The sequence below is a fragment of the Camelus dromedarius genome, chromosome 13 (genome assembly GCF_036321535.1).
Source record: "Camelus dromedarius isolate mCamDro1 chromosome 13, mCamDro1.pat, whole genome shotgun sequence".
In the NCBI taxonomy this organism is placed as follows: Eukaryota; Metazoa; Chordata; class Mammalia; order Artiodactyla; family Camelidae; genus Camelus; species Camelus dromedarius.
This window is the reverse complement of record NC_087448.1, coordinates 70,195,833-70,219,354: the sequence shown is the minus strand read 5'-3', so window position 1 is coordinate 70,219,354 and position 23,522 is coordinate 70,195,833. Positions and strand designations below refer to the sequence as shown.

The 23,522-nt window shown below is 47.3% G+C and overlaps 1 protein-coding gene across 4 annotated transcripts in view; it reads left to right on the top strand.

Moving 5' to 3' along the window:
* The window catches only part of IFT88 (intraflagellar transport 88), a 57,333-nt gene extending 34,062 nt beyond the window's left edge, over positions 1–23,271 (top strand). For 3 of the 4 annotated variants that reach the window (XM_064493292.1, XM_064493291.1, XM_064493290.1), the window contains 11 exons: positions 17–103; positions 807–993; positions 2,258–2,366; positions 4,161–4,311; positions 4,805–4,920; positions 7,906–7,958; positions 9,499–9,564; positions 11,786–11,892; positions 18,891–18,957; positions 22,565–22,656; positions 22,956–23,271. In XM_064493292.1, coding sequence (XP_064349362.1) covers positions 17–103; positions 807–993; positions 2,258–2,366; positions 4,161–4,311; positions 4,805–4,920; positions 7,906–7,958; positions 9,499–9,564; positions 11,786–11,892; positions 18,891–18,957; positions 22,565–22,656; positions 22,956–23,081 — 1,161 coding nt within the window. In that variant the 3' untranslated portion in view covers positions 23,082–23,271. The other variant, XM_031465706.2, reaches the window with a different exon arrangement.
* The last annotated feature ends 251 nt before the right edge of the window (positions 23,272–23,522 follow it).

Below are 23,522 nucleotides of genomic sequence, written 5' to 3'. Positions count from 1 at the left end.
GCTGTTTCACTTCTAGGCTGTAGAGACCTTAAAAATGTTTGAAAAAAAGGACAGCAGAGTGAAGAGTGCAGCAGCAACCAACCTCTCATTCCTGTACTTTCTGGTGAGTTCTGTTTCTCACGACGTGTTGACGCTGGGGTGTCTTCATGCTGCTGCCTGGGGAGAGGGTTGGGCGGCCAAGGGAGGACAGCGGAGGTGGGGGGGGGCGCAGCTTGTCCTGGGCCCTCGTGTCTGGAGCGCAGCCCAGCTGCCGGCCAGAGCCATCAGGGCTGGGAGGTCGAAAGTGTGGCTCCTCCCAGCCACGCTGATGGGGCACGAGTACCACAACTGTGGAAGTGAGATCTGCACAGCGCGTGGGAGTGACAGCCAGGTCCCCAGCGAGCACTCGGGGACAGGGAGGAGGCCAGGGATCCCTGGAGGCTTGGGACCTGGAGGTGACACAGCCAGTCTGATGGGGCAGGAAGTGGGTGGTGCCTCTGTAGCTGTTTCAGGGCTGCAGGTGTGGGAAGCACCAACCTGCAGTAAACAATGCTGTGCAGTCTGGGGCATTCGAAGTGGAGCCACCTGCATGCTGGCGGTGTTGTTCAGACCAGGAGACTGGAGAAAGCAGCCATGAGAAACAGGTGGTTGAAGGAGCTTAATGATGAAAACTCTTGTAGAATGAGCCTAACGAGACCAAGACACGTGAAATTTCCATCACACCTGCAACCTCAGAAAGTCTGTTCATCATGTCTGTAATCTCAGGAGAATCAAAATGGATACTGATGAACTTCAACTAACTTGTATATATGTTGTACTTTATGTAGGAAAACGAATTTGCACAAGCCAGTAGCTACGCAGATCTAGCTGTGAACTCTGACAGGTATAACCCATCAGCTCTTACTAATAAAGGGAACACGGTTTTCGCAAACGGCGATTATGAGAAGGCAGCCGAATTCTATAAAGAGGCTCTACGGAATGACTCGTCTTGTACAGAAGCCCTTTATAATATTGGTGAGCGAAACGGGCAAATGGCCTCTTTTGTTTGTTTGTTTTTTGCTTAAAGAGCTCCAGCTTATTAAGAGGAGGGTTCCTTGTGACAGAAAGTTGAAAAGAAGACTCTTGGATCACAGACTGATGGGAGTAATGACTGGAAGGTGCGCATGTGAGGTCTGGGGAGGCATCACCGTCCCGCCCTCCAGAGAGACTTCAGTCTGTCTGCACCGTGGTGTGTGTGAGCCTGACCGGTTCCCCAAATTCCTGCTGATCCTGGAAGTTATAGTCCAACGTTTGCCAAACTGATAGGTGGGGGGAAATAATCTCATCTTCTTCCTCTTTACATTATGAACAATTTCGAACACCAAAAATAATATGGAAAAAAATTAATGCCTCTGTACCTACCACCTGTACTTAACAACTATATTTTAACGTTTTGTTGTTTTTACTTCAGGTTTTGTTGTTAGTAAGCAAAATGTTACAAGACCTAAAGGCTCACACCCCTCCCCCCTGCCCCTGGTGTGCAGTCACGTTGGAAGGACCGGTGCAGCCACGGGTGTCGGGGGCAGAGGCCGCTGCAGGGGGCCGAGTGCGGGGCCTCGGGGCCACAGATCGCTCTCTGCCACGCCGGTCCGCTCAGCCTTGGCACACGTTCAAAGTGCCTCTCCTAGTCCATGGCTTGACCGAGCTTTGTCACCTCTTCTGCACACAGAATTGTTCTGTTTTTTTATATAGTCAAATTTGGCTTGTTGAGAATTTGCAGCTTCATTTGTTCATTGCTTTACGAAGCCCTTCCCTACCCCAAAATTAGAAAATCATATTCCTGTATTTTCTTTTCATACTTTATAGCTTTGTTTTTTTCTGTTTAGCTTTAAAGTAAATTTTGAATTTGTCTGAAACAGGAATGAATTCAAAAGCAGAATCTGCAGTTTTTTCAATGTGCGTCACCCCTCCGGCACCATTTTTTGCTGGTCGCTTAGTCCCCTTGCCTTTAGCGCCCACTGTCTAACTTCTGACCTCGTCCATTTCCAGGCTGTTTATTCTGTTCTGTTACTCCGAGTCGTTCCTGCCCCACACACGGCAGAGCACAAGAGCCTGATGCCGTGTTTGGTGTCTGCCGAACGCCCCTGCCTTGCTCCTTTGTTAATTGTGTTCATCTTTACTTCCTCTTCTGGATGAATATTTATTTACCTGTATTTAAATATTCATCCTGTTACTTTGAGAAAATTACCACCATAATAGTGCGTACAGCTTACATTTTTCTCTTTTCTTTCTTTCAAAGGCCTTGCCTATAAGAAGCTGAACCGGCTTGACGAAGCTTTGGACTGTTTCCTGAAACTTCACGCGATCCTGAGAAACAGTGCCCAAGTCCTATACCAGATAGCCAGTGTGTATCTTACGTGAAAACCTTAGGGACTGTTGTTAAGGCACCCAGCTGGGGGTTGAATGCCACTTGTTAAAGTAGCTGAACCAGCGAAGTAATTGATGAGGGTAGTATTTTAAAACCGAGCTATCAGATTAGTATGTGATAAAATATTATTTGATATTATTTGAGTGATCTTGCTTTAAAAGATAGTTCACATGGTAAGAGAAATTGTTCAGAGGTTGAAACTATTATTAATTTTTGAAGATGATAATTGAAGGCATTGAGTATCATGTCAAGTCCACACAAGCTGTTAGAGATAACAGAGACTGGGCTACCTGTCTTGCAGGGCACTTTTTAAGCATGAACTTACTAATTAAAAGGAGAACATTGTTTGTTACTGATCAGTACTGCTGACTGAGTTTGGATAGTTTGTCTTACTCACTTGAGTTGACATGCAGGCTTAGTGAGTATAGGCCACTTCACCCCAGGACTACGCGCTAGCTTGCAGGAGCCCGCGCGCCACTCCCTGGCAGTGCGTGCGTGCGTGCAGCCCTGTGCCCGGTGCACAGCCGTGTTCTCCCTCAGCGTCTCCTGTAGGTCTCAGCTTTCCTTGCTTTTTTTCCCCTTCCCTTGGCTGAAAAAGCAGAAATTTGTTAATATTTTGAATGCCTCTGGTAGTATTTGAAAAACACTTTAACTTCTCTCCTTATTTTAAAAATGGTAAGATTGAAAACAATATTAGGAAGTGTTAAAATCTTATGCAGATATTTAAGTTACCATTATCTTGATAAAAATTTTATACATATATGTTTAGAAAAAAGTCTATTACGATGTGTACCATTAATAATTTTAAGTATTATCTGCTGTACCTCTGGAAGAGTAGATGAGTTTTTTATATCAAAAATTTAATTTTAGAGTAGACGGCTTCATAGTTATTTCTTTTAGCCTTTTTGTTTTGTATTTCATCTCTCTGCAAGTGCCAGCATCGTGGTCTGACAGTGCCCAGTTCATGGTCAGTTTGGAGCCAGTCAGGCAATTGATATGGTTGAGGCCGTTTGAATACATTTTCTTATTTTTATGCTTTTCTTATAGTATCACATCTGTCATCATTAAAGACAGAAGACTCTTCTTTTTCTTTTGTTTTTTTTGAGGGGAAGGTAATTAGGTTTATTTATTATTATTTATTTTAATGTAGGCACTGGGGATTGAACCCAGGACCTCATGCATGCTAGGCAAGCACTCTACCATTGAGCTACACCCTCCCCCCCAGACTCTTCTTTTTCAGTGAAACTTTGGATTGGAGTATTTCCATTTCACTGAGGCATCTGATACAAAAATAAATAGTGAGCAGTCAGTAAGTATTGGTGCAGAGGAGGCACCAGGCACAAAAGCTACAAAAACTCTTACCTTAGGTTTGTAGTCAAATTGGGGAAAACTCCGGAAAATACATGGAAAACATTCCCTTAAGATGCTGAGCATGTTAAGAGGTAGAATAGTTGAACACAACATTCAGGCATTTGTATTGAGGACGAACGCTGGACTGAGCTTTGAATAAAGCAGCAAACTGTTAATCTGCTGGAGCTCAGCAGGCACTAAGGAAGCAGCGGGAGAGCCAGGTGTGTGCACGCGGAAAGAAATGTTGTCTCCGGTACGACTCCACTTCTGTCCTCACCCCTGAAGAGACCCAGAGTAGCCAGCGTTAGGCAGCACACGACTTCCTGCAGAATGAGAAGGATTTTGTCGTAATGTTGGTGTTAGGTTTGCTTATTGATCAATGAATTTAGAAAAACTGTGTTATCCTTAACTGAAGCTGCCCCAGATATGAATTGATGGACGACCCCAGTCAAGCGATGGAATGGCTGATGCAGCTGATCAGTGTGGCCCCGACCGACTCCAGAGCCCTGTCTAAGCTGGGAGGGCTGCACGACAGCGAGGGGGACAAGTCCCAGGCGCTGCAGTATTACTACGAGGTGCCGCCGTCTTCCTCCTCCTGCTCTGTAGCCTTCTCTGAGTTGCTGTCGGAAAGGCAGCAGGCCTTTTAACTTTTAAAAGTTAGAAGTGCTTTTAGTTTTTAAATGAATAATGATTTAAAATAAAGTATAGAATTTGTGGAATATAGTTAGTTTTTTATTAATTTTAGTAAAAAATGAAATAAAAAGTATAAATTCTTTTTCTCTTGAAGCTTGACTTCTTCCCTTTTGATTCTAGGACATATTTAATTTGACTCAGATCATATATCAGTACATCCAGAAGATATTTATAGATAATTTAAAAGTATGTCAAGCAAATCTCAAGTTTTCCAAATCTTGTATAGTTTCAAAACTTGCACAGAGCTGTGGCAGTTCATGCTTTTAAATTAAGATCTGTCACGCTGCATAAATTAATCCATTCAGTAGGTGAAGCGTGCGGGAGTGAGCTCCACGTTGTAACTGGAGTTGTGTGTCACGCCTCACACTTTTCCAGTCGTACAGGTATTTCCCGTCCAATATTGAGGTCATCGAGTGGCTCGGGGCCTACTACATTGACACACAGTTTTGCGAAAAAGCCATTCAGTACTTCGAAAGAGCTTCTCTCATACAGTAAGTAGCTGTTACGATCTTATGTTCAGTTAAATGTTCACAGTATGTAGACGTCCCGAGTTTGTGCGGAGTTATTAGCGTTCACACATTGTTTTCGTTTTCATATGTTTCATTTGACTTGGTCTTTACTGTGATAAATATATTTACTTTTTATACAGAAGTTTTAAAAAAGGCCTTTAAGGTACTTTTCTTTATGTATTTTTCTTTTTCACATTTATGCAAACAACTTATTTCTCTGTCATTCAGAAAATAACTCTCACTCCTAGGGCAGAGTTTCATTTCTGGAAGAGTCCTTAATAGAAAAAGTTGCATTGGTTTCAATTTATAATTGATATACATTGTATATTAAAAATTAAACTTTTAAAGATATCTGTAAGTTCATAGCAGAATGTTTTATACATGTCTTTATACATGACTTTAAAATCATTGGAATATATTACGTTCTGCTTTGCATTTGGCCAAATCGATTTTAATATTAAACGCGACTTTGAATCATTTGAATGATAAAGGAACATGAAATAATTTGAATGATCTTGTGGAATTAGGGAGTGAATTTTTATGACATTTGCTTCCCATAAATATTCTGAGAATTATGAAACTACCAGCACAGAGGATGGTTTTCGGTTTAATCCTGTGCAGGAGGCTGCAGCCCCCTGACACTTCATGCCAACCCTGGCTTAGCTGTCGGTCACGTGGGGCCCCTTCCTTGAGGCTCCAGCACCGCTGCTCCATCCTCAACTCCTGTCTGTGAAGGTCACGTGTCGACCTGACAGGCGTTCCCTCCGGCCCGTCAGTAGTCTGGCCTCACAGGCTTGGCCACCCTGACGATACTGACCACCTCCTCGGTCGCCTGGCTCTGATCTCATTCTTACGATCATCGCACGCTTACGCTGATACAGCTCGGTCGTACTGTGCAGCTGTCTGCGTCCGCAGCTCCCACACCCCACCCTCAGGTGAGGCCGAGGCCTGCCCGCCTTGCCGTATTCTGCAGCCTCACTCTCCCCCGGCTTTGGCTCTGAGCCCGTCCTTTCTAGGCTGCTTCATCGCGCACATCTTCTTCATCTTTTTCTTCTTGCTAACGTTCTTGGTTACTTTTTCTCACTTGCTTTGCTGTCCCGTCTGTCCCCCAAGCTTCGGTTCATGGGCTACCCCAGCCGCCGGCTCGGCTCCTGTACGCAGCCTGGGAGGCACCCTCAGAGGTAAACCGTGTGCTGGGGGCACTGACGCCGCCCAGCGGTGCCCCGCCCGCCCCGCTCCGCAGTCTGAAGTGCTTCTTACTGGCCTCCTTCCTGCTTCTCCGCTGATCTCTTCATTTCTCTCCGTTTTACTGTCGAACTTCCCAGAAAATGGACGTCTTTTCCGGGAACCCCCCTGACGTGCCCTCTCCCGCTTTCCCGTCTGCTTACTCTCTTGCCCCTGTGTGCACCTTCTGTCTGTGACAGAGGCGTTCAGGATGCATTAATTCCCTCTCCTCCTCCTCCTCAGCATTTGCTTTCTGTACCATGCATCTCAGTTTCCCCTTCTCTGTTTTCTCACATGCGAAGTCTTTATTTGTCATGTAAGTTTCATCTCTACAACAAAGGGTGAGCTCTTTGGAAGCGATGGTGAGGCCTTGGTATTTATCTATTGCAGAGTAGTTGGCATCGCATTGACTTAAGTTATATTACCCATTACTGGTGTTCCTTTACTGTAGGAACTCCTCACCTTGCTGTATCGCTTAGATTTTTATGGTTCTTAGTAATATGGTTCTTGGTAATCGGTTTACGCCTATGCTATTGCATTGAAAAAGAAATAATAGGCCACCGAAAAGGAAAGGAAGACATAAAGCTGTCTCTTCACAAGTGACATGATCAATACATAGAAAACCCTAAACAATTCACAAAAAAGTTGTTCTGCGCAGGCAGTGGATGTATCAGCCGTAAAACGAGCGACATTCTAACACGTGCTACAGCATGGAGACACCTTAAGCCATCACACTAAATGAAGGAAGCCAGGCTTCAAAGTGCACATACGACACGATTTCACTTACACAAAATGTCTAGAGTTAGTGTGTGAGAAGGTACAGGAGCTGGGGGAGCTTCATCTGAAATGGAATTTGAGTTTCTCTCTCTCATTCTCCTTGTTTGGGGGTTAATTTCCAGAAAAGGTATTGTGGGTAAAGGGCCATTATCTTAAAACCAGAAGTTGTGGCTCACAGATAGAGGAAACAAACTAGTGGCTACCAGAGGGGAGATGGACACAGGGAGGGACGAGGTCGGGGTGGGGAGCAAGGACAGACGACTGTGTGACACGGGACACAGCGATGTGCTGGGCAGCACGGGAGAAGGAGCCCGTGTTCTGTGACAGCTTTAAATGCAGTACAGCCTGTAAGAATTTTGAATCACTGTTATAACTAATGTAACTCAACTGTGCTTCAGTTTAAAAAAAACAAGTGAAATGAAGTGAGAAGAGCAGTTAATGATTCCCTGGTGTTTTATTTCTTCAGACCTCCTTTTTCTTAGAAATTTTTAATGGTAATCTTTAGAAATCCTGGTCATATTTATTTTAGAAAAGAAACTAATTTTTTGTAAGGGTGAAAAAAGGATGAATAGAAATCTTTTTAACTTTCTTCTTAGTTGATGTCTAATTGTTGAAGCACAAGGTCAAAAACTGCCTCTTGGGCACTGAGTTTGTGAGCCTGAACCTCAGGCGTGAAGCGTGGAGAGAGTGTTTATAGCTCTGTCTTCACCCAGATGGGGCGGGTCCTGCAAGAGTGTCCAAATTAAGGCCTGAACTGGATGGAAGGACTCTTAAATTTAAATGTCCCAATGCAAATATGACAGATAATAATGAAGCAAATTGTGTATGTGCTACTTTTAATGATAAAGGTGACCTAATTGCACACCAAAAAGTGACTGAAAGGTGGCACGGATGTGCAGCTTCATAAGCCTGCGTGGCTGTCTCAGATTGTGTTCCGTCGCTAATCGCACACTGTTTCTTTTACAGGCCTACACAAGTGAAGTGGCAGCTGATGGTGGCCAGTTGCTTCAGAAGAAGTGGTGAATGCTCTAATTTTATTCGTTTTACTGTGTGTTGCTTCTTTCTTTTAGGTCATTATGCATATAAATGTGTTCCAATTGTTTATGTGTTTCTAAGATTAACTTTCGGTAACTACATACATTTGAAGCATTATATGAAAGGCATCCAATAGTTACTATATTCAGAAAAAAGTTCTGCTCACAAGGCGGGTCTTCGTGTATTCCATCACCACTTAAAACAGGTGCATTCTTTCTCAGAGTTAACACACTAAGCATTTTCGTGAGTTAGCCCCTGACAGGTGGGTGTTCTGTACACACTGATTGGTATTTTCATTTCTGCTCTCCTAACTCTAAATACACGTGTGCTCTGACAAACACGCGGGCCTGCCTCCCACCTGATGAGCCTGGGACAGCGGGGCTCTCTTACCACCTACCCCGAGCTGTCACCGTCTGTGTTTTCAGTAGCTGTTCATCCCCCTGTGCTGCTGACACTCGGCCTGCGGTGTCCACATGCCAGTCGTTCTGGACCAACTGTCCAGAAAGGTACTGTCAGACACCAGCGATCGGCAGGAGATAAACGTGACCTGAAGTTAAAATAGATGTTAATGAGGTTAAAAATGTAGGCCCTCCTGCAGAGCAAACACAGGGCAGGAGAAGAAGTTCTCAGTGCAAGAAGCACGAGCTGCAGGGCTGCCTGTGGTCCCCACCTGCCAGGCTCTGTCCCGCGGGGAGCCTGCGGGGCAGCAGACCACGGGTGCCTGCGGCCCACGGTTCAGGTTGCTGTATTTCCTGCCATTTCCTGTTGGCAGTGGGGCCCGCTGTCCGTACACTATTTGTACCAGCAGGGGTTCCTTCTGCGGCTCTCACAGCCAGCGTGTGTGGCAGGTACTCTGAGTGCAGTCACGACGGGCGGGTTAGGGAGAAGCTGGCGCCGGGCCTCCACCTCCGCCTCGTCTGACTCCCAGCACGACCCTGAGGGTCCGCAGGGCCAGCCCTCTCATGCAGACTCGTAACTGTCCCTGAGATCTTGGCAGAGACCTTTGATCCAAAATTCGCTTTTCCTATTCTTTGCTGCCATGTGAAGCTGAAGTATTTTATTACACAACAAAATGCTTTCTATAAGCTTTTTAATGTTTCAAAATAAAAACTACAAAACAAGTTATTTTTCACCTTTTCCAAGTGAATGACATTGAAATTAATGTTAGTCTATCACTTAAATTATTTTTAAATTTGTCAGTTGTTTAACTGAAATAATCTTTAATTTTTAGGAAACCGAATGGATCTTAATTTCTTGCCGCTAACTTTTTTTTAAGAAGTAGAACTAAGTTTCAGCCATCACCCATTTTCTCTGCCCTACCCGTTCTTCAAATGTGTTCTATCTGTGTATTTCCTCCCGGAAGCTCTGTTAAGAATGGTTATTTATGATTGTGGCAAACATGAGAGTCTTCCTGCCAAACCAGTGAAAATAATACCAGCATATTGAGTTTAAATCAATGTTTTGCTGCATTCTGCTGATTTCTATAATCTGCTAGTATATTTGTTTTCTTTTCTTTACTTGCAGGTAACTACCAAAAAGCATTGGATACTTACAAAGATATTCACAGGAAATTTCCAGAAAATGTCGAATGTAAGATTATATTTTTGTAACTTTGAAGGGATAGAAGGCTCTCATATTTTATGTCCTAATATGTAATAGTTACCTTTCCTGCAGTAATTGCACATATGAAAACCAACCTATAATTTGTGGTACATATGTTTAAATATGTGGTCATAGGATCAGAAAGTTTGACTATGGAAGTACACGTTTTAGAGAATTTAACTGTTAATGGGTTTAAATATACCACTGAATTCTCTTCAGCAATAAACAGATCTATATTTCAAAGCTTTCTGATATTTTAAGAATAAATTTTGATTTGTTGATTTTTTTAAAGTTCATAAACTATGGCATTTTACAGAAAAAGCATTTTTTAAAGCAAAAATAAACAAATGGGACCTAATCAAATTTAGAAGTTTTGCACAGCGTAGGAAACTGTAAACAAAACAAAACAAAAAACAATCTATAGAGTGGGAGAAAATCTTTGCAAACGATGTGACTGGCAAGGGCTTAATTTCCAGAATACAGACAGCTCATGCAACTCAATAACGAAAAAGCAAGCAACCCAATCAAAAAATGGTTAAAAGACCTCATTGAAGATGGCCAATAAGCACAGGAAAAAATGCTCAGTATCGCTAATTATCCAAGAAATGCAAATCAAAACTACAATGAGGTATCACCTCACACCAGTCAGAATGGCCATCATTCAAAAGTCCACAAACGATAAATGCTGGTGAGGGTGTGGAGAAAAGGGGACCCTCCTACACTGCTGGTGGGAATGTAGTTTGGTGCAGCCACTGTGGAAAACAGTATGGAGGTTCCTCAAAAGACTAAAAATGAGGGGGAGGAGGGTAATAGTGGTAGAGTGTGTGCTTAGCATGCATGAGGTCCTGGGTTCAATCCCCAGTACCTCCATTAAAATAAATAAATAAACCTAATTACCTCCTTCCCCTCCAAAAAATAAAGTAAATAAATAATTAAAGAAAAGAAAACTAAAAATAGACTTATTGTATGATTCAGTCATCCCACTCCTGGGCATATATCCAGAGAAAAGTAATTCAAAAAGATACATGCATCCCAGTGCTCACAACAGCACTGCTTACAACAGCCAAGACATGGAAGCAACCTAAATGCCCATCAACAGATGACACACACATACACACACAGAATGGAATACTACTCAGCCATAAAAAGAATGAAATAATGCCATTTGCAGCAACATGGATGGACCTAGAGTTTATTATACTGAGAGAAGTAAGTCAGACAGAGAAAGACAAGTATGTTTTATCACTTATATGTGGAATGTAAAAAATGACATAAACAAACTTACTTAAAAAACAGAAAGAGACATTCAGATACAGAAGGCAAACTTATGGTTGCCAAAGGGGAAAGGGGTGCAGGAGATAAATTAGGAGTTTGGGGTTAACAAATGCACTCGACTATGAAAATAAATATAGAATAGATAAACAACAGGGTCCTCCTGTATAGCACAGCTCTCATTGTGAGCAGAGTGCTTTTCTGATGAACCCAAAAGGACACTTTAGTCTTAAAATACATCCTTCAGTTATCAAAAATTGGCCTACTCTACAGAATTACAGATGACCTGCTAAACTTCAGAAGACATCTACCAAAAACAATGATTTTTATTTGATATTAAATATTCCAAAGCCACTCTTTCTAAGGATGGTAGATAAGAGAAATAGTTGAGTATCATTTGTAGGAAACACAAATTACCTTCTTACTATAAATCATTAAGATAAATGTGTACATAGGCAGTTTACATAGTAGTAACGTGTGACACCGTAGATGCTTTCAGTGCCATTGCTTCTGCAGTACAGTGATGGCCGTGAGTTAGTCACTATTTACAGACTCTGAGGGCTGACTGCAGTGGTGGTAGACAGCGCTGTGAAGTGGCGGAGAACAAAACAGACCTGCGCAGGGCCTGGACTCGAGTGGGCAGAGAAGGCAGTAAACAGGCAAGCAGTCTGTCGGGGCCGGAAGTGGAGTGAAGGAGGAGGGCTCCGCGCCGACGGGGGGCCCACCTGAAGGGCAGGTGGTCAGAGTCCCTGTGAACCCTCTTCCCGGGAAGTCAGTTCTCCAAGGGCCAGGGACGCAAAGTGTAGTTATTTTCCAGAGAAACAAGCCCTGCCTGTGAGCGTCGTTCCTGCCTGTGTCCCAGAAGACCGACTTGACTGATGTGATGTACTTTGAACACTGGGAGAATACGTTCCTAAAAATATTTTTCATCATTTAGGTCTACGTTTCTTGGTTCGTCTCTGCACAGATATTGGATTAAAGGAAGTTCAAGAATATGCAACAAAGCTCAAGAGATTGGAAAAAATGAAAGAAATCAGAGAACAGGTATCTTATCTTAGTCAAAAACTGCTGTCTCAATTTTCAACATGTCAGCCTTCTGTGGCTCAGCTGAGTGGTGTTCGGGCTTCTGTCAGTAAAGTGGAAATTACTTTTCTGCTCTGGTATAAAAGGAAGAATAACTAAAATTCTGGTTTTAGGATAAAATTGTGTTCAAAGACAGTTTTTTAAAAAAAAGTTGGGGGGCACTAATTAGGCTTATTTATTATTTTGTCCTAGTGGCAGGACTGGGGGTGCTGTACCACTGCACTGTACCCCCCCCCCCCAAAAAAAAACGAGCTCTTAGTGGGAGAGAGTCCAATGGAGTCAGTGTAGTCTTCAGTGGGCCGCGTTTTCCCTAGCACGGAGTAACTCACGGGCTAGTTCACAGGCTTAGCTTCCACTGGGAAGTCCTTGCCCGTGGACGCCAAGAGGTGTCACTTGTGTGACAGAAGCGGTTTTTGTCGAGCTGCTCCGTTACATCAGGGCGTGGCTCTGAGACTGACACTGGCACATGGGGGCTTTTACGTATGTTTCTGTGTTCTGTGCAGTGTTTTTACTTCTGAAGAAGAACAGTCTGTCCTAAGTTTGAATATTTAAAAGTGTAACATGATTTCCGAGTACCTGCCTTTGTTAGAAAGAAAATATATTCTTTAGGCTTAAACTTTTTCCTTATTTGCTCTCAAAATGTGGTTATCTTGTTTTTGCTTTGAAGATGTGATCTGATTGTTTTATTCTCTTTTTTAAATTATCAGTTGTAAGAGAATTATGAACACCACATACATTTTTACCTTAAAAATCCTATAAAACATCAAATTGTAGTAAAATACCATGCTAGGGTACATAGTTAAAACCTACTGTGAAGATCAGTTCCGCGTATCAATTGCTAATTAAATTAGATAGCCTGTGTGAAAACTTTGCAGAATTAAACAGGTATAAACGGAGGTTCAAATTATCATCATACTCACTACTACATTTGTTTCATTAAGAAGAATCAGAAAAAAGTATCTATTCAAACCATGAAATTCTTTGGAACCCAAAACTAGTTATGTGAAGTTACTTAGTACAGAACCCGGGATGCATGTGGAAATCGTGGAAGGCCTTGTAAGTTTACCCGTCCGCAGTTTGTTAACCACACGGAACAGTGGACACAGCCACGTGAGACTGCGGGTCGTGTGTCCAACCCTCGCAGCTCGTAACCCTCAACAGGAAAGTGGGCAGGCGGGTGGCATCTCTGACGTCCCCGACGCCCCCGGTTGACCCCTCCCACACCCGGGGATGTCCCTGCAGCTCTTCACCAGGGATCCAAACTCAAGCTTCAGGAAACTTCGACTCCAGGGAATTCCGGGAAGTGAACTGGAGGGGTAAAGACAGAGCGGTCCGCTTTAGAGAGACTCGGGGTGCCTCTCACACGGCCTTCCCTCTCCCTCGGGGCGTCTGGCCGCCAGGGACGGCGCGTCCCCTTTCTGGCTCCCTCCTTGGCGCCCACCTCTCCCGCCCGCGCTCCCGTGCGCACGCGGGATCGTGAGCCCCCCCCCCCCCCCCCCCCCCCGTGGCGGCTCAGCCTCGCTTCCCTCCGTCAGGCCCCTGGGCCCTCGCTGACCGGCCACCCCGTCTGCTGCCTCGCCGGCCCGACCTCGTGCTCCTCTGCTCGCCCAGAGGCTCCTGTGCCGTCACTGGGAGCGCGCCCGCGCGCAGACTCGCGCGGCTCCCCGGCGGCGCGTCCAGATCACCCAGCGTCCATTCCCCCCCCCCCCCCACGTTTAGCGCCCGGCCCTGCCTCAGCCGTGCCTCCGTCGTGGCGCTGCGCCCTGCCCTCACTGCTCTGCGCAGGCGCAGCGTCGCTGAGGCGTCCTCCGGCCGCGGCTCCGAGTATCCTGCGCGCAGACGCCGTCGTTAGTCTTGCCTTAGGTCGCAGCCCTGACCCCCGAGGCCGCTCCGGTTTCCTGGAGATCAGTTTCTGTTACCCTCCACTGCCCCTCGTTAGGACTTGCAGAGGTGTTTTCCTGGTGTTTCTCACTTATGTTTTGCTTTAGCACAAGGTGGAGGGGAAATCAGTGGAAAAGGCCAGGCCTAGGAGAGCACAGGCTGAAAGGGAAGACTCGAGAGCTGCCTTCTCGGGGAGTTACCGTCCCCCTTTGTCTGTCCTGTGTGCGGGCAGGCCCTGCTTCCCGGCTGTCGCGCACAAGACACTAAGAACCACGAACGATAAACTGCCTGTACGTCAGTGAAATATATGTGTATATGCATATGTAGCTGCAAAAGAGTCACGAAGACAGTGTCCCGAGCCGAGTCCTGAGCTAAGGGTGCTGTCCTCTTCACCTTCTTGTGACTTTAGTGTAAAACCTCAGCTCTTTTCCTGTGTAATTAGCCTTTCTTCATAAAACCGCCGCTGGGGCCTGCGTTGCACCTGTTGGGCAGGTGTGTCTGGGTCTCCTTCTACGTTTCCACCTTGCTAGTATTTGCTTTCTAGTTGGCGACTTCCTGCGGTCAGTCTGATTTTTAAGTGTTTCTTGCTGTGGCTCTGTTGGCCTCTGTGTTTGTCAGAGAGCTCTTCCATACTGTTAATTGGAGACATTTTGTGAAATAGTCATGTAGTTGGAACCAGGGGTATCGTAGATAATCACGTCACACCTTTACCTGCAGCTGCTGAAAAGAAGGCAGCAGGGACCCCCGTCTTGTCCCTTCCTCCCCGCGAAGTGCTGGTAGTGGAGACGTTGGGCAGCAGGGAGGAGGGGAAGTCGGATGGCTGGACGGCCTCTCCTGCTTCCGGCTGCAGCCTTGCTTGCTCCACTTTGTTAGCTGCTTAACTGGCACCGGTGACAGCAGTAGCTCACACTTGAACCTGACAAGTGCAGGACAGTTCTGAGCAGTTTACGGGCAATGGCTGACTTAATCATCGCGGCAGTCATCCTGTGATGTTGGATATGGCTTTATCATCACTGTTGTTTAAGATGAGAAGACTGAGGCTCGTTGTGGCTAGGTAACAGCCACTATGTGGTCACACAGCTACTGGGGGCAGACTAAGGTTCAGGTCGAGGCAAGCTGGCTCCCAAGTCCAGACCCCTCACTGCTGTGTCCTGCCGTGTTATGAATAGTAGGCAAGGCTGGTGCAGGTAATTACTTCCCTCTATATATAGTCCATACTTTTTCTTCTTTCTTTTTTTTTTTTGTTGGGTGTGGGTAGGTAATTAGGTTTATCTGTTTATTTAATGAAGATACTGGGGACTGAACCCAGAACCTCATGTCTGCTGGGCACACGCTCTTCCTCCGAGCTATATTGCTCTCCCCACTGAGACTTGACTTTTTCTGCATCCAGAAAAGTTGGTAATTCAGACCATGGCTTAAATTAAAATGGGCCTTGCCAGGAGCTCACCGGATCCTGACCGGGAGCTGGGGTCTCAGAACAGCGCTTCCCAGTGTGGTCTGCGGGCCAGTCGAACTTCTGGGTCAGCTGGGCGCCCCTTAGAGTTACAGGTACGTCCTGGGCCCCACCCCAGACCTCCAGCCCTGGAATCAAAATCTCTGGGTATGGATGGAGTCCAAGAACCTGTGTGTGTGGTTTTCAAACCAGTTCTCCAGGTAATGCTTTACTCACGAATACCTGAGAAGCACTGATCTAGAGTTCTGCTCCCAAAGCGTTACCTTCAGATGATCCAATTACCAGCTCAGGACGCAGGGAAAAAACACAAAGTAAATCAGGCCGTTGACTTCAGAAAACTGCTATAAAATGGAAAAGGACTTGTGCAGACCTTGGAAGGAAAGATAAACCGGCCCAGGTTCTTGGGGTCAGGATGAAGGATCTCCCCAAGGCCCTAACTCATGTTTCAGGTGTTAAAGCTAGAAGTTTATTTCTCTGGACTGGCTTTTCAGAGAAGTGCGTCCCCTTCCTGGAACTTGACAGAGATGACTGTTTTCCCCTTTGCGCTGGGCCCCCGGTCCTGAACAGGGAGCGGGCTCCGCATGTTGCTCACAGGGTTGGCGGGGCACATCTGGACACCACAGCCCCACGCAGGGCTGCTTCGTAAGAGATACTTTGTGTTTCTGCTTCACTGAACATAAAAATGTTTGCTGCGAGGAATTATGTCAAACTTGATTGTATGTGTGGAAAAAGAGCAAAGTGGGAATCACGGGCCCTGAGGGTCAAGGACATGAGACACGAGGAGGAGGGGGTCAGCCCAGACCAGGGAGAATGAGGGGACAGGAGAGGCTGTTAGGGGTCAGCCCAGACCAGGGGCGGGTGAGAGGACAGGAGAGGCTGTTAGGAGGCAAAAGAAAGCGGATAAAGAGCTAACTTACACAATACAAAAAGTTCAATTGCCCGTCCAGAAATGAAGTATATTAATAATTTGTTCCATTTTAAAAACCAAATTTCTAAATTTTCAAAATACTCAAAAAGAGAATTCCTGTTCCAATACTTGCTGTTTTTTTCCCCAAAGAAGTCAATTTCAGGAAGTTCTTTCTCTTGGCCAATTTCAAATGACATGTGACATTCAAAACTAATATAAAAAGTAGTTGGTACTTGTCCCCAAAGTTCCAGTATTTACCGAAAGCTAGGTGAGCAGAAGCCCTTTTGGTTATATTTCCTAAAAGGAAAAGGATTTTGTATGAAGATCTCATAAAGGCATAGCTTTAAAATTGACTGTACAGGAAAAATGCAAAATATAAAACATTTACATATGCAATGAAAGCTGCAAGAATTTTATGTGTGACTGCATCTGCAGAATCCAGAAGGAATACAGAAGCTGACGCAAGTGATGTTCATCCTTGGTATCAGATGAGGGGTTCCTGGGCGTTGGCCACGTTTTCCAGGGCGGGGTTCCCGTGGCGTATTCTGTTGGCCGTGTGGAGTCACCTGTGTTGGTGCCTCCGTTCATCAATTCAGGAAGCGCCTGCCGTGGACCAGGTGCTCCAGCTGCTCGCGGCCTGGCGGGAGAATAGAGCGAACACGAGACACCACGTGTGCAGGGGCAGCTGGAGGTGGGGATCGGGGCTGGTTCCTGGAGGCCCAGAGTCTGGAGTGCAGACAGGAGGGGCGGCTGGGTTCGTGGATTCTCTGCAGCTGCAAAGAAATGTCTAATTCTGTTTTCTCTTGAATTTGAAGTCAGCCAATCTTCTCAGGGATCCTTAAATAGGTAACAAGTGACTGCTCCTAGTTCTAAGACAAAAACCTGATTCCCATGGAATAAAGCCTTATTCAGTGGACAGAGCCCTGGGCTTCCCTCCTGCCTTGACTGTTGGTCAGCTCTGGGCCTTGTGCCCTCACCTGTGGGTTGAGGAGGGGGTTCCAGGTGGGCGCTTCACACACTGTCTGTGGTGCAGGTGTGTTTTGTCCCAGTCTGTCACTGATGTTGCTGGAAAATGATGCTGTACTTGGATGTCAGAAACGTCAGATTGCTGTGAAAGTTCAGACTGCCCTTGCATCTTGTGGTCACTCCTGGGGCAGGTGACAGCGAGGACGCACCAGCTCCCGGACAGGGCTCCTGTCCCGTTGCAGGAGAGGGTGTCTGCCGCACTTGGCCGTGTGCTGGTGGTGGGGGCAGGCTCACAGGAGATGTCCCTTCTCCCCGTGCCCACCTGCTCGGTTTGCTCCTCTGTTCTACTGACAGCTGCTCCTCCGGGTGCTGCCTTCCCGCAGTTTTTTTCCCAAAATGGGAATGGCATCTTTTCTTCATATTATTAAAATGTTCTTCTAAAAATTCGGGTAGATTACTTTCATAAGTAATATTTTAGCATTTTTAGCCTATTAGCATTTTGGTGCTTATCTTCCCAGGCATTTTTACAAATATATACAAATATCAATACATATTTTTTAATGGAACTTTTTTCTACCAAAAAAAAGGTATTATTTACAAAAATACTGTCTTACAATCTGCTTTTCCCCCCACTTATCAAAATGACATGGAACGCTTTCCGTGTCGGCAGGTGCAGCTCCCTGCCCTTGTTGTCCCCATTCCATCAGTTTCCTCCACATGGTGGTGTTGATGTGATGAGAGGCACTTTGTCGACCAAGCCGGGGTGGATTCCCCTGGACTTTATTGGGTGTTGAAATGCTGAGAAGGTGGCAGAGTGTCTATCCTCCTGGCCATTGGCACCCACCCCTGCCGAGAGCCAGGTGACATGTTTCGCAGTCGCTGCCCACGCCCCAGACTGCGCCTGCCCTGCTCCAGCTGGTCTGCCCCCTGCGTTTGCTGTAGGGGTGGGGGCTGCAGGCCTCCATCTGCACTGGCTGCTCTGAACACATTTCTATTGTTGGGCCTATTTTGTAAATCTTTATCGAAGCTGTGTTTCTGTTCATTGACTGCTGCCATCTCTGAACCAGCCATTATACATTCAAGGACTAGCAGCCTGACTCAAGGCAGATTCAGCATTAATACAGAAATTCTTGGGCAAACACAGAATAACCAAAAAATATAAAAAGGAACCTAAGAATGTCAGAGCTCAGAGATATTTCTCACGTTTGAAGGTTTGTATCTGAGAAAGTAGACTGCTGGACAGGCCTTAGGCGTCTTGTGAGGTTAAAAGTGCCTTTACTACAGAAGCTGAGTTTCAGAACACCGTTGACCTCTTTCCCCTGACATAGTTGAGGTCTGGTCGTGTCAGGTAAACAGCCCCTTCTCCTCTTCCACCCCCTTCAGCCACTACTTTTCCAGGACCTGAGCTTTCACTTCTGGAAAATACTTGGTATGTAAGTTGTCTGCAGAAGCAAGGGCGACACTTTTATTCCTCGGTGCCGTTTGCACTGTGTGTTCAGTAGGACTCACTTCACCCTTGACTTGCAGGACAGCTCAGTCCCTCTCCCGGCGGGTCTGGCTCTTGGGCAACTGACGCTCAGTCGGAACCCAGCCTGAGGACAGCAGGGGCAGGAGGTGGAAGGGTGCACAGTAATGCGCGTTTTAAAAATCAACATTTAGTTATAGTCTCTCTCTGTATAATTACATATATAACATTTAGTTATATTTGACCTTGAAGGAGTATATTCTTTCTAACGTGTCTTCTTGCTCCAGCGCACAAAGTCTGGCCGAGATGGCAGTGGGGGTTCCCGCAGCAGGAGAGAAGGGAGCGCTGGCAGTGGTGAGTCCCCCTGTTCCCTGAAAATGCTTGGCTGGATGGGTTTCTGTACACAGGCTTCTGGAAACATCTCGAAACAGTCTAGAAACGTCCCATTTGTTTGTTGTATACACAGGAAAACTTTACTTACTCCAGTTAATTTTATAAGCATCAGTCTGGTATGTGAACAAGTATTTGTAAATGTTAGTGGACGTTAGGTCTTAAGTAACCACACCTGTTTCTGCTAATTGGTTAATAGGCAAGTTCACACTGGACAGATTATCACAGATGACCCCTACTAATAAGGTTTCACTGTGCTGCATTTTAAAAATCTCCACTGCAAGGATGCGCCAGGGGAAGTGAGGTGGTCCCAGACGGTGGGCCGCCCCGGGCCCCTGCACCCTCAGTGCGCAGCAGCGCCAGGCGGGCATGGGGAGCCGCTCTGGCCGCGGCCAGGCCCTGCGTGTCTCTGACCAGCCGCACACGTGCTGTGGGTGATTCCTGCCTGTGGTGTCGTTACTTGATACGAGGGTTTGTTAAGTTTTTTCCCCTTTTCCCTGTCAACAAAATCTCCCTCCTTTCCCTACCTTAGGAGGCAGTGCGAGTTACATTTAGGGGAAACCTGGTGGTTTCAGGGAAACTAACCGGAAGAGTGAGTGCTGAGCTGGGGTCTGCGTGTCCACTCCCACCGCTGCTGTGCACGCAGGGCCCGCCTTCACTCTGCTGCGCCTGTGATCCAGGATCACGACACAGACGGGTGTGCCCCTGGGCTTAGGTGGCCTTCTTCCATTCAGTCACTGACTAGACGCACACTGGGTGCAGACGCCCTGTGCTGGGGGCCAGGGACACAGGGACAGATGGGACACGGTTTCCTCAAGGAAATCAGGGTCTGCTTGGAGGGACTTGCAATCCGATGCTGCTGAGAGAGCTGCCTGGTGTGTGCGGATGCAGCTGGGATGAGGCAGTCCCCGAGGTGGGAGCTCAGTTACTGTCAGCGGGGCATCTGGTCCCGGCAAGACCTCTAGATTCCCCAAGAGTCAGTCCAGCTGCTCCCGCTGAGTCCACAGTCCTGGCCTGTGGCCCCTGGGCCCCAGGGGCCATCACCCAGAGCTTGAGAAGTTGGTAGGAGCAGCACTGAGCCTGAGTCCCATGTGTGCCAGGGCAACCTTCCCAGGTGGTGGGGGACACCAACACCCCCGTGATGCCTGCCTCTTCTGAATTGATCATCCCCTTAAGGAGTAATTGTCTTGAGTACCCCCAGGGAGCATCAATTATTTACTGAAATTCAAGGACTAGACTCCCATCCTTAAGGGCCCTCCCCTCCTCTCTAAGAACCAGAAGTTCAGAGGAACCAACCAGTTACTCCCAAACCCAGCCACCAGCTGCCCAGTGGCCCGGGGCTTTCCCTGGCAGTCGAAGGCTTGTGAAGTGTTGCTCGAGTTCCCCAGACAGCCGCACCTGAAAATCTATTTCGGAATCGCAGGCCCTCCTGGCAAGATGCCCTCAGGACCACTGGGCAGGTTGGTGCTGAGCTGGGGTACAGGGGAGGGTGCCATCCACCCCAGAAAGTGTCCCCGAGGACACCCACACCCACCTCAGGAGGGCCAAGGAACACCTCCGCCACCCACCACCCTCCTGGCTCTGCCAGCCCCTCGGGGTGTCCCCAGACTCCTTAACCCTGCCGTTCTGTGCCTGGCAGCCCTGGTCAGGGGGTGGAGGGACCCCAGTGCAGCAGGTCTGAGAGTGAGTGCAGGGAGGTGCCTCTCTGTGGGAAGGTCACCTCTCGGGCGGCCTCCTGCTCTTTGCACACATTTCCTGCCCTTGTCCAGCCCAGTTCAGCCCGACGGGGCAGTTCTGCTCACAGATGAGCTTTGTTCTCAGAGTCCAGGCTCTGGGGCGGAGCCCTCCTGCAGGCTGGCTGGCTGCCAGTTCTTTTGGTGCAGGTTTAAAGCAGCGCATGGTTATCTCTCTTCTGACACTTGCCTTTTTGTTCTGTCTCCTGACCCCTGGGTGTCACATCACCCCAGATGCCTCTGCTTCCTCCCGCAGCCCTGTTCTCTAACCAGAGCTGAGCCGGGGGCCTCCGTGCCGGGGACCTGCTCTCTCCAGCTGTCATAGGCCACAGGCCAGCCCACCTGGCTCTGAGGTCTAGGGCCGCCATGGGGATCGCCTGCCCTCTCCCTCGTTTGCCTGGTGCGGCCTCCCCGGAGCGCCCTTTGCAGGGCCTCCTCCCCACACACCACCCGCTGCGGCCACTCTGTGGCCCTGACCATCTGTCCTGCCTGTCAGGAACTCCGGTACAACCTGCGTGTTACAGGGAGCCTGGCCCCCCCATCCTCCCCTCTGCCCTGGATGCCCAGCCATGCACAGGTGCGTCCAACATGGAAAGGTTTGGCCAGTGTTTCTGGACTGGACCCACCACTGAAACAGGGGAAAGGGATGAATCCAAGTGAGCTGGTGTCAGTGTAATATGTTAAAGTAAATGCAGTGCCTACAACTAGATTTTTAAAGTGTTGCCTAGGAGAGAGGACCACAGGGAACATATATATCAGAATTATTAGTTTATATAAAATACCTATTTCTAAAATGCTTGAGGGCCCTTGAAAATTGTTCTTTTTTTGTGTGGACCAGACTGGGCTCATTGCAGCCTTACTTCTCTGTTAACTGACTTCATAAGCCTCAGCACCCTTCCTCTTGAGGGGTCCTCAGATTTCAGCGTGTATCACAGTCACTGGGAAGGCTAGTTAAGAGAGACTGCCTGACCCAGCATTTCTGAGTCAGTCTGTGACGGGCCCAGGACTTTTATTTCTGACAAAGTCCCAGCTGCTGGTGGTCCTGGGACCACACTTGGAGAACCATTGCTGCTTCTTAAAGGAGGTGACACAGAGTACATGTGACTAGTGTAATAAAAAGGTCCCTGCTGCTGTTACCACCAGACTCACATTCACAGGCGTGAGTCTGTGGTCTCCTGACTCCGGTCTCATGCCCCGGCTCTATCACCCCAGGGTGTTATTCTGGGGGTTGGTGTGAATGGGGGTGCTGAGTAAATGATGTATTGTTATCACTTGATACAAATTACACTGAGAAGCAATAGTGTTTGGTTTAGAATTTTGAATATCCATTCCAGACTTTAAGTACTTCAGTTTGTTTTTTACAAAATTAACTTAAAATGAAATGAACTTGTTTTAACCACTTGAAGTAAAAATGCATTACTCTTGTAAATGGATAATTTTGGCTTAAGGTTTTAGCAGCTCGGTGCCAAAACATCAGTTCAGAGAAACAGTTGAGCCAGGTCACCTGAAAGTCCACTTCACAGGGAGAGCTAAACCCCACGAGTTCCAAGTGCGGATGGTGCCGCCCCGGGTCTGCCGTGGGGAGGGGAGGGGACAGGCCGCTGCCTGCTTCTCTGGGCTGTGTTGGCCCGAGTCTCAGCACACGCTCGGAAGAATCCGAGTAAAGACACCACCGTAGGTTCCCAGCGAGGGATTTCCTTTACATTTCAGAAAACAAGAATTACATCCCTCGGAACATGGCTTCCAATTGAAGCTGCCTGCCTGGCTCTGGGCAGGTAAGTGTGTTTTAAGATTCGCAACACAGCGAGCTGAGCGGACGTCTTTGTTTCTGTTTCCAGACAGCGGCGGCAGCAAAGGGGAGCGACTCAGCGCCCAGCTCCGCGCCCTGCCGGGCGCGGGGGAGCCCTACGAGAGCTGCAGCAGCAAAGAGCTGGGCGAGTGCCTCGCCCCGCCCCGCCCCGCCCCGCCCCGCCCCTAACAGCCCCGCCCCGCCCCTGACAGCCCCGCCCCGCCCCCGGCAGCCCCGCCCCCGCCCCGATGGCCCCGCCCCCAGCCCCGGAGGTCCGGGGAGGGCGGCCCTGAGAGGTCACCGCAGAGTTGGGAGTGACTTGGGAGTGTTTCTGCTCACTCCGACTTGTTCAGTCTTGCTGATGAGGCTGTTTCCACACTTGCTCTGCTCTTCTGTGTAGCAGTGTCTGTAAATCTCTAACGTAACGTCTGTTTTGAAACCTAGATGCCTCCTATGTGGACCCACTTGGCCCGCAAATAGAAAGACCGAAAACTGCAGCCAAAAAGAGAGTCGACGAGGATGACTTCGCTGACGAAGAGTTAGGAGATGATTTGCTTCCAGAATAATACATATTTTAATATATTATTTATTAAAGGAAAGAAATTGCCTTACAAGATAATACTCATGTTAAACTTTGGATTAAGTATCCAAACGTTAACTTTGCACAGTCAAAACTTTGAATAAGCATATTCTGTTGTGTGAGTGTGGGTTTAGTTTTTGTTTTATATTAAATGGAATAAAGACATGTAAAACTAATATTTTGGGCCAGCGACTGACTTAACCCTTGTGAAAACATTGACCCACAGTAAAAAATCAGCCTGGTAGCACCACCTGGACCCACACACGTGTGAGCATGTGTGTCACAACGTCCCTCCTGTTCCTGCAGTGTGTGCTGCCATCTTCTAGGAGTTCATTAAAACAAAGTGTTAGTAGTGACAACACTATGCTCATTTCCGGGTTTGCAGCTTGAAAAATACCGTGCTAGGTCATATCCACTGTGAGTCTTT